Genomic DNA, 15,007 nt, shown 5'->3' with positions numbered 1-15,007 from the left:
TCTCAATAACCAGTTGCCTTAAAGACAGAACATTATGTTAAATACTTCAAATTATTTAAAACCAAATCTAGCATTATCCTAAAATAATATATGCATATTAAATACAGTAGTGGAGAGCCACGGGGAATTTTAAGAACTGATGTCCCTAATCACTAGTTTTAATCTGCACCACAGGGAGATGCTTCACATAGGAAGAAAATGACTAGATATTTCAAGTACCTAAATAAAAGTAAAGAACCAATTAGCCAAATATTTAAGCTAAAAGAAAACTGTCTAATGCCTTCACACACTTAAAAAGTTTTAGAACTAAATATTAACAAAATGATCATGGACTTCTTCCAAAGAAAGTGCAACTCAAAGAAGGATAAGAGAGCCCTACCGAACCAACACTTTTCACAAAAATGGAAATACGGATGAGAAATTTTCCAGCAGTCATGGCAACGATTTGAAGCATGAGAATTCGAAAGCTTCATATCTTTCCAGATTACCAAGTATTCAAGGATGAGAATGGAAGCAAACAAAAAGACAAACATAGGCCAGACTTTGCGTACTATTTGCCGATTGAGAAGAATACAAGCAGCAAGCAGTGCAATATACAGCATGGATAATGCATTCAACAAGGCAAAGCTTACCAGCAGTAATGATATCATGTTTATCTCAAGTCCAAATAAATTAAACATATTCTCAATCCAAAATTTCAAATATATCTTTAAGACAGTCTTCTGTGTTTCAAATCGCTCCTTTCTCAAAGCAATAATCCGTTTCTTGTTCCACTTGTGACTCTCTTTGGAGCTTCCCCAAATAAACCCAAATGAATATTTTTTACCGTTACTATCAGAACCTCCTCTTTTAGAGGATGGAGTATCAGGTGCTTGTGAAAGACCAGAGGTAATAATTTGCAGTGACTTGCCTGGCGTCCTTTCTTTTACTGAAGATGGAGGATGTGAATTATATGATCCTTTACTTTCCTCATTGCACATAGCATCATTAATGTATGCATCTTCTGTGGGAACAAACAGAGGACAAGGTTCTTCCCATTGTCCTTTGCTAAGAACTTCACTTGGCATCCTCTCCAGCCAACGGAAGACATTGTATTGAAGAGTACAAGCCACAATCACTAGCACTTTTCCCCTCAATCCAGATTCTAGACCCCAAAAGCCAGGCTGAAATACATGGAACCCCAAAAAGAGAGATATATCAGAATATTTCTGCCCTGGAAACATTTTAGCCTGCTTGCCCAATAACTGAAAAAGATATTCAGCTGTCACCAGAAAACCTGTGTAAGCTAAGAATGATTTAGAGGGTATAGTAGAAACTTTTGGTAAAATGGAGCAGAAGACGAGGCCAACCAGATACACGAAACCAAATGCACTAATTGAGCTTAAAGATGCATAAAACAGAGCAATAAACAAGATCTTCTGGCTGTGCCAGATAATAAATCGCCTGATAAACCCCAGTGCCCCTGGTTCTAACTGATCCATGTGATCCTGACTGTTCTGCTTGTTATTCCTCCTCTCATAACTATAAAGTTGCATAACAATTAACACGGCCATAGATTCCCAAATATTGTCAAAAGAAGATGCTTTTGAGTCATATCCCAAATAAAAGTAGAGATCTATTAATTTGGACAACCACATCTCTAGGCTTGAGAAGCTGCTCAAACTATATATGAAAATAAACACCAAAATTGCATACACTTTCAATGGAAGCCAAAGCTGTCTTTTCGTTCTCTCAACAAGTTGTCTTCCAATAATCCAGAGAAGGAGAAGTAAGACATAACCAAATGATATGTAATTAGGTCTCACCATGTATACAGTGAGAAGAATTGTCAGAAAAGCAATGTAAGTACCACATGATCGATATAGAGATAGGAACTTCTGCCCAGTTGCACTCAGGTACGATGCTATTCTTCTTTCTGTAAAAAGAAAATCTGATGAGAAAACAGGATCACACAAATAAGACAGCAGCTGCAAAAGTAATTGCAGTCCAAAAACTTGGTTTTCTATGAATAGGAGGAGCATATAAGTTTTGCATTTAAAGCATCCTAATCAGAGCTTACTCATCAAAACATTTTCATCATCCAAGTAGAGCCTTGGGGCAGCATGTGAGTCCTAGAGAATAAATGATGTCACTTATATGCTTAACGATTTTCTTATATTCATCTTTGGATATAATACTCAAGACAAATATTATATCAACCACCATGAACTAACACGAAATTAATTATACACTATGACTGTAAAAGGTAAAATGACACTCAGAATGGAAGCACTATAAACGTTTTTGAAATGTACCATGAGAGAAACTTTCATCACTGTTTCTCACAGAGGAGGAAGAATATACAGACAATAGAACAGATTTGTTAAGACCAGCTTTCAAGATACCAAATCCAATAGGAGGGCTAGGGGCATGCTGTATGATTGCTGAAAATGAAAATAACATCTCAAAACCATAGTTATGAATTGCACAGAAGCAGGCCAGTAAAGCTACTTCCAAGAAATCCCAGGCACTATCTTCTTCACGGAGACCTGCAACAATTTCATAGAACATGCTGTGAATCTCCCATTTCTCCATGTCAATTAATAAGTGGTAAAGCCTATGAATATAATGGAATTGATATCATTTAAAAGTATGAACAAACTAAAATACACTAATACCTAATTGCGTTACAACTTCCATGCTTAAAGAGCCCTTTTTCTCCAATGCAGTTGAGATCAAATTAATTTGAAGAACATACAACAGTGAAAAATGAATCTCGCATAAGAGAATCAGAGCCTGTCGTATCTTTCTACTGACATTGTGAGTCAAAAGGTACATCAGAAAGAATATCACTGAAGAAAAGACAGAACAGAAGCTAATCAATAAACTAGCATAGGATAAGGACACACAAAAAACTGCATTCCACAGATCATTTAAATGGATTCCATGCAAAATGAACATAAATTATTTGAATACACGTACTATATACAGCATGGATGAAACCAGGTTTCAGAGCAATGAGAAAGATCAATGCCAGCATGATAGCACGAGAGCATTTGCGCAGTCCCCATGCTATTGTTGCCACAATCAACACCTTAGTCTCTCCCTCCACTGAAGATAAGAAAGATGGGACGGGACACAAGAAAAATCAAATGTAATCAGGAAATTTGTTCTTTGGATGAAAAATAAAATAAACAGAAAAAAGAAATGATGCAAGTCACTCGTAGTACTATAGTGATGGTCAATAAAATCCAGTCAAATAAAGCTGAAGTTAATACTGATAGAAAAAGAATGCTAAATTTACTACATCAACAACAACTGAGTACATAGGAAAAAGGTTATTTTTGCTAAAAGAAGCTTTTGGATATGGTCAGCTATTTGGCTTCCATTTGTTATTCAGCCAACAATTATCAGAGTTTATAGCCATACATAGGTGCATGCATGCCTGTGTGCAAAGAGTTTGAAACAGTTGGGCTTGAACTCAACAGTATTTGATGCACATGTACTACCACACCATAGTGTTTTCAGGGAGGTATAGAGGATTCATTTTAGAAGAAAATTTGAAATGTTTTATGACAATATATTGATTGGGCAGAGAATTCTAAAAGAAATTGAAATTATAGAAAGTATCGATGATGATGATGATTGGATTAATTACATTTAGGAAATTTCAAATTCCAACAAAATAGTAGGAATATGAAATTCTTCATACTCTCTCCTCTGTAACACCAATGTTATTTCACTTCACATTCTTTCCTCGACTAGGCTAGTGCATCGTCAACTCAATGTTTGTTGGGACATCGTCAACTAAGCAAAGATCGAGATGTCATCAACACAACCGAGGTTGGGGTGATATCGGCTTAACATTTAGTTTTCAAATGATGTTAGTGAGAGTTTCTCTTAGACTAAAGTCAGTCATGGCCAATTTTAGTCGATATTACCAATATTATTCTTTTGCTAATATGTCGAGATATTTTAAGAAGTTTCAGATTTTATTCCTATTGATCTTAATTCTGAATATTGGCTATATCTTTGTTTTAATACTAGCATATCAATCCCACAATCTCAAAGATTTGTTTCGTAGAATAGGCTATGCTTGTTTCCTAAATTAACCAATCAATGTATACATATATCATATGTAACAAGACTGAATGAAAGAGAAATTGTTTTCTTCTAATTTTGAGATAATATAAGCTAGTATTCTTCTCATCAAGGTTTTCTTGTCAACATCAACAAGGCTTTTATGTTGACATTAATTGAGGTTATTTTCATTTGATAACAATCAAGGTTGTCTTTTGGCCAACATTGATCAAAGTTATTCTTTTGCAAATATAGATTGAAGTTATTTATTGACCAACGTTAATTAAGGATTTCACAACCAACTATAGCAAAACTATTTTTTGATCAATGTTAGCTAAGGGCTTTTTTATCGATGACAATGGGACTATTTTTTGACCAATGTAAGTTCTGGTTTTTTCAGCTGATACTGATAGGGGTTTTCTTCAGTTCACATTTTGAATTATTTGTCCACAAAAGCAAACCAAGTTTATTTCCTAATTAACTTTAGTTGGAGTTTTCTCGGCCTACATTGGCAAGGATATATTTTAGTTGATGTTAGTTAGATTCTTTTTATTGATTAAAGATATTGTTAGTCATTATTTACTTTATTAAATTCAACAATCAATCGGCTGAGATGATTCTCGTAAAATTATTATGTTAATGACATTGGTAACAAGATGATCACATATAATACAATGCACCAACTTGATGGAAAGTGTTAAGAGGTATGATTTAATTCTGTTCGAGATATAATTTGATTACATTAAATAGGAACATATTATAGGATTTTGTCAAAAAAACTGTTTCTTATATAATTCATAGAGGAGCCATTGTTCTTAAATAGAATACAAAGACTTAGTAACTAAAAACCTTAATTTATGATGGATATAATTTATCCCTACAAATCAGGACTTCAAATAATATAGAATATATTGTCACCTATTAACCTCCTAATTATCCTCCTAATTGTGGAATGTAATTAAACAATTATGTTAGAATTATTACTTCTATGTAGTATCATTAACCCTATGTATAGGGTGTAGAGTGTGGGAAACTTAATACTGTTGTATTTAGTTCTGCACCTAGGGCCCTAGTGCAGTCACTTAGTCTTCTATGTAACCTTGTATCAGATATTCATTATAAATAGAGGAAAATGAGAGTGGTCCCATAAGCCCACTACTCATATATTTTTCAATTTCAATCTCAAGTAATTAATTAAAGAATTTCAACTTCAAGATGTCACTCAAATGACATCTATATGTGACAATAAAGTTGCTCTTCAAATTATCTCTAATCTTATGTTTCATGAAAGGACCAAATTAACTGTCATTTTATCTGAGAAAATATTGTATCCGAAAACATCATGACTAAGTTTGTTAACTCAAGTAATCAGTTAGCAAATATTTCAGTAAATCTTTACCGGGATCTAGAATTGATTATTTTTGTAACAAACTTTGTACATACAATTTATATGCACCAACTTAAGGGGAAGTGTTAGACATTGTTAAGATATTGTTAGTTACAATATCTTATGTTAGTTACAATATTATGTATTTGGGTCTAGCCCATATTTTCTTTATTATTGTTCATTATAAATATATTACTCCATGTGTATTTTATACACAAGGGGAATTACTCCTTGCTGATACTATGTCAGAAAAACTGTTTCTGATATTATTCATACAGCATTCATTGCTCTTAAATAAAATACAAAGACTTAACTTAAAATCCTAATTTATGATGGATATAATCTATCACTACAATTCAGGATTAATGATCCTGCAGAATAAATAAAAAAATGTCAGCCTATTAACCCTCCTAATTATGGAATGCAATTAAATCTCCTAATTATGTGATTAAAACTGTACAAGAAAATATTTACTGCAGCATAAATCAAGGGATTCTCACAGATTTGATAATGAAATATCTTACCAAATATTTCTGATTATTAAATAATATAACATCTCCTTATGTAATATAATCATACCATATAGCTAATATGGTTATTCATTTTTATCAATCACTGTAGGGATTTGTTTTATCAACATAACCAATGTCACTTTTGTCCAAAGTTTGTCAGTATTTTTGTCTAATGTCAAATGGGAAAATTTGTGGTCAATCTTAACCAAGATTGTTTTGGCCAGTTTCAGCCAAGCAGATTTTTTTCGTAGCCAACAATCCAAGAGTAGGCCAAAAAGAACCTGACTAACAATGTCAACAAAAAAAGATAACCATGATCGATGTTAGTCACAATAATTGTGGTGTGAATATAACCTGAGTTGATGTTGATCAAGAAAAACTCTAATTGACATGAAGTGAAAAAAAAAAATCTTCAAGACTGAATAACCTCAGTCAACATCAATTGAAAAACATCACCAAATGATTTTTAAATTATTGAATGTTGTTTGTTATTTATTATTAATTTAAAATTTTGTAATTGGTGGTAACTTAAATACTCGATACTAAAACAAGAAAATTAAAATTCAATAAATTTGAATTGTTTTCAAAACAAAACATTTAAAAAGAAAAAGAAAATCACATTCAATGTATTTGCATTTCTAAAAGATTTTTAAATTCCCTATCTAAACACATGGTTAGTATATTCTTGACTGTTCTATGTGACATTTATGATTTTTTATATTATATTTTAGGATTGCTTGTTTTCTTACAATGAAATTCATCCCTTAAGCAAATTCCATTTGTCTCCTGAAGAATTAACACAGAACCGCAGGCAATTAAAATATGCATCGACAAGATAACCAAGACATGAAACTCCCCAAAACAAGTTTCAAGCCAAAATAAGGTGATATACACAAAAGATGTACAAAATTCTTGATAACAACCTAGTGAGACTAAGTATTGAAAAAAAAAAAAAAAAAAAGTCATGAGATCCCAGATGGGCTATAGATGATTATCAGAGGAGTTAAATATGAAAAGAGAAAATAAACATGAATACATACAAATACACACATACTCCACTGTATATGGGCATATATAAGTCACCGGTAAGAAGCGTACGACTGTACGTGGCTGTACATAACTCTAAATTAAAGAGGTTTGTTAAATTTTCATGTATCAGGTATGACAAGATTGTAATAAATTACCTTTTACTGAGGAATAGTCATTTGACGATTGGCCACTCTCATCAGACACGCAGAGGAAAACTGAATTGTTCACAAGATTACCTAATGCAACCAAAATTCCAAGACAAAATTGTGCAAGCAAAAAAAATCCAGGTATTGGATAGTGCCATAGTCCTACCATCTCCCAAATTTTCATGTCCTGTACATATGTATGAAAACATTTACAAAAAGTTGAAAGTACGTTCACTCAAAAATTGTCACTCTAAATGATTACCCGTCCAAGTTTCCAGTTCAGAAATGTGAATGCCACATTAAAAATATAGGTGCTAACAGCCCACAAGAGAATGAAGACAAGAAGCAGTCCATTCAATCTATGCAGACGAAATAAGGAAGGAAAGGCATAAATAACGTATCCGACATAAGCAAGTAGCCCAAATGCACATAAGCTTGCAAAATTGAAGCTCCAAAAGGAAAGGGCAAACAAGGAGACCTGCAAAATAAAATTAAACAAGGGAATCAATAAACAAATCATTTGGTATTAAGCAAACTAAATGCGTATGAAATAAGATATAAGTAGTTGCAAATGCATCAGAAGAGATCACAACGAATCCTATACCCATTGGACACATACAATGAGTACTATAGTACCCATATTCATTTGCCCGATGTATGTGTGTGGGAAGGGAGGGCATATCTAATGAAAGTGAGGAAAAATGAATTAATCTTGGTCATCCATACCATTTATAAATGGTCATGGTTGTTTCAATTAGTTCTAATCTTAAATATCCATTGAATTATATGGTCGAAATATACACACAGATAGAGAAGTAGTATTATCAAATAACTTTGCTATAAGTTACACCAACTATGACACTAAGCAATAACCTCTTATTGGATAATTTTATCTAAAAGTATGTACTTAAAAGTTTCTAATCACACATATACACACACATTAAAATAAAGAGGATCAAATGACACTAATACATGTTACACCAAGTATTACAATAAACAATAACTTCTTATTTGATAATTTTATCTAAAAATATAACTTCGGATAGGAAGTTCTAATCACTAATTGTTCAATATTCCATTAATATAGGTTTATTTGCACATTTTACCGCTCAACTGTCCATTTCCATTATTTTACCATCAACTGCCAATAGAAAACTGGTAACATGACAATTTTATAGATGATGTGAAATACTTTAATGTGGCAATGGTGCACCGATATGCAATCAAAGTTAAAAGAAGTCCAAAGTTTTGAAATTAAGGTAGTAAATGTGCAAAATTTTGAAATTTAAGTGATAAAATGTGCAACATTTTAAGAAGATTCCAAATATCAAAAAACCGTTTCTGATACTATTCATAGAGGAGCAATTGCTCTTAAATAGAAATACACAGACATAAAACTCAAAATTCTAATTTATGATGGATATAATCTATCCCTATAGTTCAAAATCAACAATCATGGTTGGAAGGAAACGAACGACCATTTTGCCTCTCCTTTTGCTCAGATTCACACAAAAGAAATGCAGATTTAGGGGTTCTCATCAAACCAGGTCACATGACCCAACCCTTTTCGGTGGGTGACCCAGGCACAATTCCACCCACAACTCAGTGCTCTACATCAAACCAAAAATCGTGATTCACGTGATTCTAAAAGCATTTTGAACAATAAAAAACCAATTTAGGAGCAAAAGCAAGTGTTGCAATGAATTATATCACATCGATAGAGGATTATATCTTATTATTGTACAATATGAATAGTGTATCATAACATACAAATCATGTATCTTACAATAATTACGAACATCGTTCCTAATATATACTGTGACAACATCAGTACAGTTTCTCTCTCTCTCATAATTCCATTCTTCAAGCTCTAACCAAGCATGTGGAGCTGAATGTATTCTTCCTTCGCAAGAGAGTCCTTAACAACATTTTAAAAGTCATGTATATACCTTCTGATCAACAATATGTCGATGTCCTCACCAAGTCACATGCTTCCAGTTTATGAGAGACAAGAAAGTGACTTCTAGAGTGCCACCTTCAGCTTGAGGGGTATTGATGTAAGTTCATGTTATAGTTTGAATTCTAAGACAAGAAACTAAACCAAGTAAAAGAAAGAAGGTGAAGAACTTCCCTCCTAAAGTTTATTTTCCCTAAGCATTTGCCTCCAACCTTGGTAGTTAGGGGCTCTTCAGGTATGTTAGAAAACAAAGTCGTTAAAGTTGTGGGTACAACATTCTCTGTATGCTTGCTATTTGTATTTCTTAGACAGTAAGTTATATTAGTAGTTGATGTTTGTTGGTTAGAGTCCAGATATATTGAATCTAGACAATCTTATTTTCTATAAATACCTTTGTGCTCTTCTATGGTTTAATAAATAAAGCATTACAGATTCAGTTTACTTTTCTCTCAGTTTATCTTTTCTTTAGAACCTTCAGAATTTTAACATATGGACAGGGTGGATGATGGATGATGGATAAATGGATTGCATTACCGCCACTAATAAATATATGCAAAAAATGTCATCATTTGGCATCTTATTGTGTTGCGTTTAACTTTAGAAGAATGATTTTGTATGTAATATTGTGTCTTGTTTGGTGTATTTTTAATGAATGCTCTTTATTTTATAATAATACACAGATGTTTTATTAGTTCATCAGTAAAGGATTAAGGGAAATCATATTTCAATTAACTAAAATTCAAGTAAGGAGGAAGATGTGGTGATCTAGGCACCTAGAGGGCACAAGAATGGGGATTAACATTGTTACCCATGTCAGTATGCCAAGATCCTAATCCTAAACGAGATTATTTACCTAACATAAAGAGTGCACACACAGGTATATGAATGCAATTTTCTATTAAAAGTTAACTTAAAATAGGCTATAAAAGTACACCGATGGAGGAAAGATTATAACAAAAGACAGTCACAACTCCAAGATCATTCATCATTAATAGCAGATTACAACATGTTTTAAGAATATATACCGGGAAACCATACGTGAAAAAGTTGATACTGAAAGTTCGAAAAACAGCTCCTCTGAGTAAAACATTTGTGTGTCTCACACCAGATCTGCACATTTAATAAAGGTACTCAGCAAGGTTTAAAGCCAAAAGCCACATTCCCAAAAAAAACCCGGAAACAAAAAGTGAGATGTAAATGTAAAACAATAATATCATTCAATTAAAATAAGCAAAATTGACACACTAGTCACCAGTGAACAAATATCTCAACCTCATTTCTCAGAAGGTTAGTCTTAGATAAAACTTCCATGTAGAAATTAAAAAAAAAAAAAAAAAAAAAAAAAAAAAAAAAAAACAGATAGTAAATCAAACATTGCCCATATTGAAAACGTAAAACAAACAAGAGTCATGTCATAGACTAGAGCATGAGTTAGTTACACAAGGCTTAAGCCTTATCCTACTAGGCTATATTTGTTACATGGATCAGACGATGATATGGGAATGAATTAAAGGCTGAATCATTAGAGATATCATTCACATGTAGACTTTAAAAATAGACATAAAATCTAAAGAAGAAACAATGGAATAGGGAGAATGAGATGAACAGTCATAATTCAGAGAGAGAGAAAAAAAAACATATAAAAAGAATTAGGGTTACAAGATGACCAAACCCCTGTCCAAATGGCAAATGGGGGGGAAATTAGCTGTTGATGGAGTCATTTGGAGCAGAAGATGATGTTGAAGGTAGGTTAATAGATGGTAAATAGGTGGTCTCAATGAAGCTAAAATCAACACAGACAAGATACCATTGAAGACAAAAGTAATGATAACCTTTTGAAAAACAGCATATCCAAGGAAGAGGCAATTGAAAAACTCGGTAGAAAGTGTCTTTGTTTAGAATGAGATCATGGACGAAATAGGTAGAACCAAATCCATGAAGAGAAATAGTGTACAAAGCCTACTGAAGGTACAAGAGGAAGTAAGGAACTTGATTGTCAATAACAAACAAAGGCATGCAATTGATTAAATAGCATGTTGTAAGAAATGCATCATCCCAGAAGTGAAGAGGGACATTATAGTAAAAGTATGAGCTGTTTCAACAAGGTGAAATTCCTTTTTTTTTCTTTTAAACAACACCGCTTTATTGTGGTATGTGCGGAATGTTACATGAAAAACTCCCTCCTTTTAACTCATTACCAAGCTTTGTGAAAATATTTCTATTGTCTGATTTCATTAAAGTATAGTTCTTTTTGTGCACAATAAACAGTAAGGCTGGGCTTCGATTAATGAAAAAAGAAGGAATGGCCTTAGAGCTACAGTTTAGATTGTATTAAGTGTATGTAGGATGGAATGAAATAAAACCTAATAAAATCTATACCATTTCATTTCATCCAACATATTCATTTTCCTCCTCCAACCCCTAAAAAACAAGATGGGGTCATCTTATTCTATCCTAATTAGAAAAATAGAATGGAAATTTTCCTTCAATATAAACTCATTTACAGGTGCTAGAACATATACTTGAAAAGATATCACATAAAGCAAATTAGAAAACTATATTCATTTCCTTTTGAATACCTTGACTCACGAATGAAAAATGAATGCTTAGAGGGAAGCAATTGCTCAGTCAGACCACAGTCTGTTCTGGAAATAATAAAACCCATCTCCTCCAAATCAGATTTAATAAAAGACAGCTGCACCACAAGAAAGAATGTTAGTTGAAGCAAGAGTAAAGTGAATCAGTGAACACAAATAATAAGGGAAAAAGAACTTTACTGTCATATATCATTATATTTTGTATAAAATAGATATGTTAAATTGTAATTATGGTCCGCTTTAAGGTTTCATTTGTGATTTTAGTTTATTATTTTTTTTTCTACAATTGTAGTCTCTATATTTCAAAAGATCCCTATTCTGATCCAAATTCATTTTTATGTACGTTTTATTTCTTTTATTTTTTACAATTTGATTGATTAAGTTATTTTTATATTTTAAATGAATATGTTGGGTTTATGTGCGTAAAGACGCTAGTTAAAAAGTATATTCTTCAGTTTGCAACATGAAATATTGGTACTTTGATAATTCTATGGAGGACGAGGAGGAGGGGTAGAGGAGTAAAACAACCATACAGGATGAAAGTGAAAAGGAATAGATGTAGGCTCTAATAATTTTTCAGGAATTTTAGACCAAGCTTCTAATAAATTTTTATTTTCAGCTACATGTAGGCTCTACTACATTAAGAATAAAATATATCACAAGTAAAGTGGTTTATGTGAGAGTGGACCTACTTTACCTAAATATTAAAATAAGCCCGAATGTGCTAAACTAGTCTTTTCCAATCATATTCAGTACTAAAAAAAATAATGAAACAGATACATACCATTGTATAGTAAAACAACAGAGAAATGCAGGAACAAACTTGAGGCCACTCAGAATTGCAAGATATTTTGTACAGACCAATTAAATCAGCCATCCAATGAATCATACCAGGAAGTTCCATGGGAAGCTGATATATGTAAAGCAGGAATATATTAAAACCTGCATACAGCTGAAGAAGCCTCCACCACCTTTAGAACCAATAGCACAGACATAAGCCTGTAAGACACTGAAAGTGCCAAATACCCTAAAGAGATTATGAAAGCGAATAAAGGAAAAATCAGATAAAAATCACCTGAAAAGCCCAAGAAAATTGCTTGTCAGAGACCAATCCACTAGACCAACACAACTACCAACGAAAAAAGGTAGAGATGCCCATGAAGGATGGCTAATTCCAACAACTAGCTGAATGGCAGGCAACAGCAAGCAAGATGCCACCCGAAGGTGAGAACCTTCAATACACAAAACAGAGTACCAATGACATTATTTGCAACAATATGTGGTTGCTAGAATGACAGCTATAAATAAACATACTGCTCATAAAATATTGAGGGGTTAAAATGGTTCAGAAAAACAAAACAAAAATAGACACGCTCAAAATGAGACGACTACCGAAGTTTTAAGGAACTAAACATATGTGAGTGGTTAAGTAATGATAATACCACTATGGCTCTGAATGGTAAACTAGAGTTGTCCAGGAAAGCTTTAGAGCCTCATGGTTTCCATTTAAGTAAAACAGAGTATATGGAACCTAGTTTAACCAAACACACACTAGCATTGTATTAGAGGTAAAAAATGGAGATTATAGCAAACCAAAAGTCACACTACAGCATCTAAATAATCCAAAATATTCGAGAATGGAGGAATGTATTTTGCGTTACCTGTTATTGATCAAAATAAGTCTCTCAAACTAAAAAAAGGTAAATCTTATCACAGCCATATAGGGGTGTCAAAGTGAGCCAACCCGGCTCATACGGGTTGGCTCACCACAGATTGAGCTAAAAAAGGACCAGTTCAACCCAGCTCCATTTTTTGATAAGTCAGAAATTTTGCAACCCGGCCCAACCCACGGATTAGTGGATTGGCTCACTTACAAATGTTTTTTTGCAATTTATTTTATATATTTATTGCATTACAATGAGAGTGAATTGACTTAATTTATTTTTTATATAGTGGAATCAAAGTGTTCACCTAATTCTCGAAATATTATTATAAAAATAATAGTTAAAGATTAAAGTATCAACGTATATAACATGACAAAAAAATTAATTAAACATTCAAACTATTCAAATATTATTGAGCAACATTCTACATTTAAAAATATGAAATTATGAACCTATATAATTAGAAGTACTAAATAATTATAACAAAAAAATTATAAAAAAAAATTGTAAAAAAATGTTGGTGGGTTAAGTGGGTCAATTCACCTTCAACCCAACTCGAACCTGTTTAACCCATCAGTTAAGTGGGTTGGACTCAGTTCAAACCACTTTTGGAAAAACTGAATTTTTTTTCAACCCAACTAGACTCAAACCTATGGTGAGCTGGATTGGCTCACGGGTTGGAACATCTCTACAGCCATGCAACAAGCCATGCTTCATGGTAACAAGTTTTTAGACATCAACCACATAAGCTAAATGTTGAGAAAATGAGAATGTTGGGTTGAATGAGTGGATATAATAACTTCAAGTGGGAGTCGTGCTAATAGGAAAATAAGGTTCAACAACAAACAATGGTTTGGCCATGGATAAAAAAATAACAAAAGAAAACACTAATGATGGTTGATCAAATACATAATATCCTAATAATGCAAGCCAGGACAAGGACAAGAAAAACACTAGGTGAGACCATTAAAAAGAATTTACACCCTAAAATGCTCTATTTGCAAACTTAATTTCTCTAAATCCTTTAAGAGGGTATTGAGTATGTGTTTGTCGAGAAGTCCCACATCATTTGTCTCAATTATTGGACAACTTTGCTAAATGACAATTGGTTTTAAGATGAAGTATGACATGATATTAGACTCATCTTGGAAAATTTCATTATGATGGACTTGCCTTTCTAATTGGCATCTACAAAGGGGGGTGTTGGGAAGTCCCACATCAACTGCATCAATTCTTGGAGTACAGCTTATATATTTGTTATACAACTTTGCTTAATATCAATTGGTTTAAAGATGAAATTTGATAGTGGTTAATCTGGATGAGGATACTTATGCTCCATACACTATCTTGTAGCATTGGCCTAGTTTAAGAGACCAACAACTACATATTGTACAATAACACTATTTCACATGGGACCACAAGTTCTCCAAATTTTCCTTCTATTGGCTGTATTTTTTTCTCTCCATAGGACAAACCACTGTTCATCAGAAACACACCAAACAAGTCATCCTTAATATATTAGAAGCTGATGGGCAATGCAAGAAGAAATGAGAACAAGATTTAGAACCCAGTTGGCACATCATTAACGACAACCCTCCAAACAAAGGATTTAAACTTGGAATGAGCATCAAATACACTTATCCTGGGGAAGGAAAC

At 33.0% G+C, this 15,007-nt stretch overlaps 1 protein-coding gene across 4 annotated transcripts in view; it reads right to left on the bottom strand.

Annotated features, from left to right (window-relative positions):
* The window catches only part of LOC114191582 (piezo-type mechanosensitive ion channel homolog), a 29,708-nt gene that overhangs the window by 11,932 nt on the left and 2,769 nt on the right, over positions 1 to 15,007 (bottom strand). For 3 of the 4 annotated variants that reach the window (XR_003605982.1, XM_028080833.1, XM_028080835.1), the window contains 10 exons: positions 12,763 to 12,919; positions 12,472 to 12,658; positions 11,670 to 11,785; positions 10,116 to 10,200; positions 7,396 to 7,611; positions 7,143 to 7,320; positions 2,962 to 3,090; positions 2,658 to 2,831; positions 2,295 to 2,528; positions 380 to 1,915 (listed from right to left, as the gene is read on the bottom strand). Coding sequence is in view for 3 of the 4 variants with exons in the window: in XM_028080833.1 (XP_027936634.1) it covers positions 380 to 1,915; positions 2,295 to 2,528; positions 2,658 to 2,831; positions 2,962 to 3,090; positions 7,143 to 7,320; positions 7,396 to 7,611; positions 10,116 to 10,200; positions 11,670 to 11,785; positions 12,472 to 12,658; positions 12,763 to 12,919 (3,012 nt within the window). In the remaining variant the exon portion in view is untranslated. The remainder of the gene's footprint in view (positions 1 to 379; positions 1,916 to 2,294; positions 2,529 to 2,657; positions 2,832 to 2,961; positions 3,091 to 7,142; positions 7,321 to 7,395; positions 7,612 to 10,115; positions 10,201 to 11,669; positions 11,786 to 12,471; positions 12,659 to 12,762; positions 12,920 to 15,007) is intronic. The other variant, XM_028080836.1, reaches the window with a different exon arrangement.

The sequence above is a fragment of the Vigna unguiculata genome, chromosome 7, assembly GCF_004118075.2.
Source record: "Vigna unguiculata cultivar IT97K-499-35 chromosome 7, ASM411807v1, whole genome shotgun sequence".
Lineage (NCBI taxonomy): Eukaryota > Viridiplantae > Streptophyta > Magnoliopsida > Fabales > Fabaceae > Vigna > Vigna unguiculata.
This window is presented reverse-complemented; position numbering and strand designations above follow the sequence as displayed.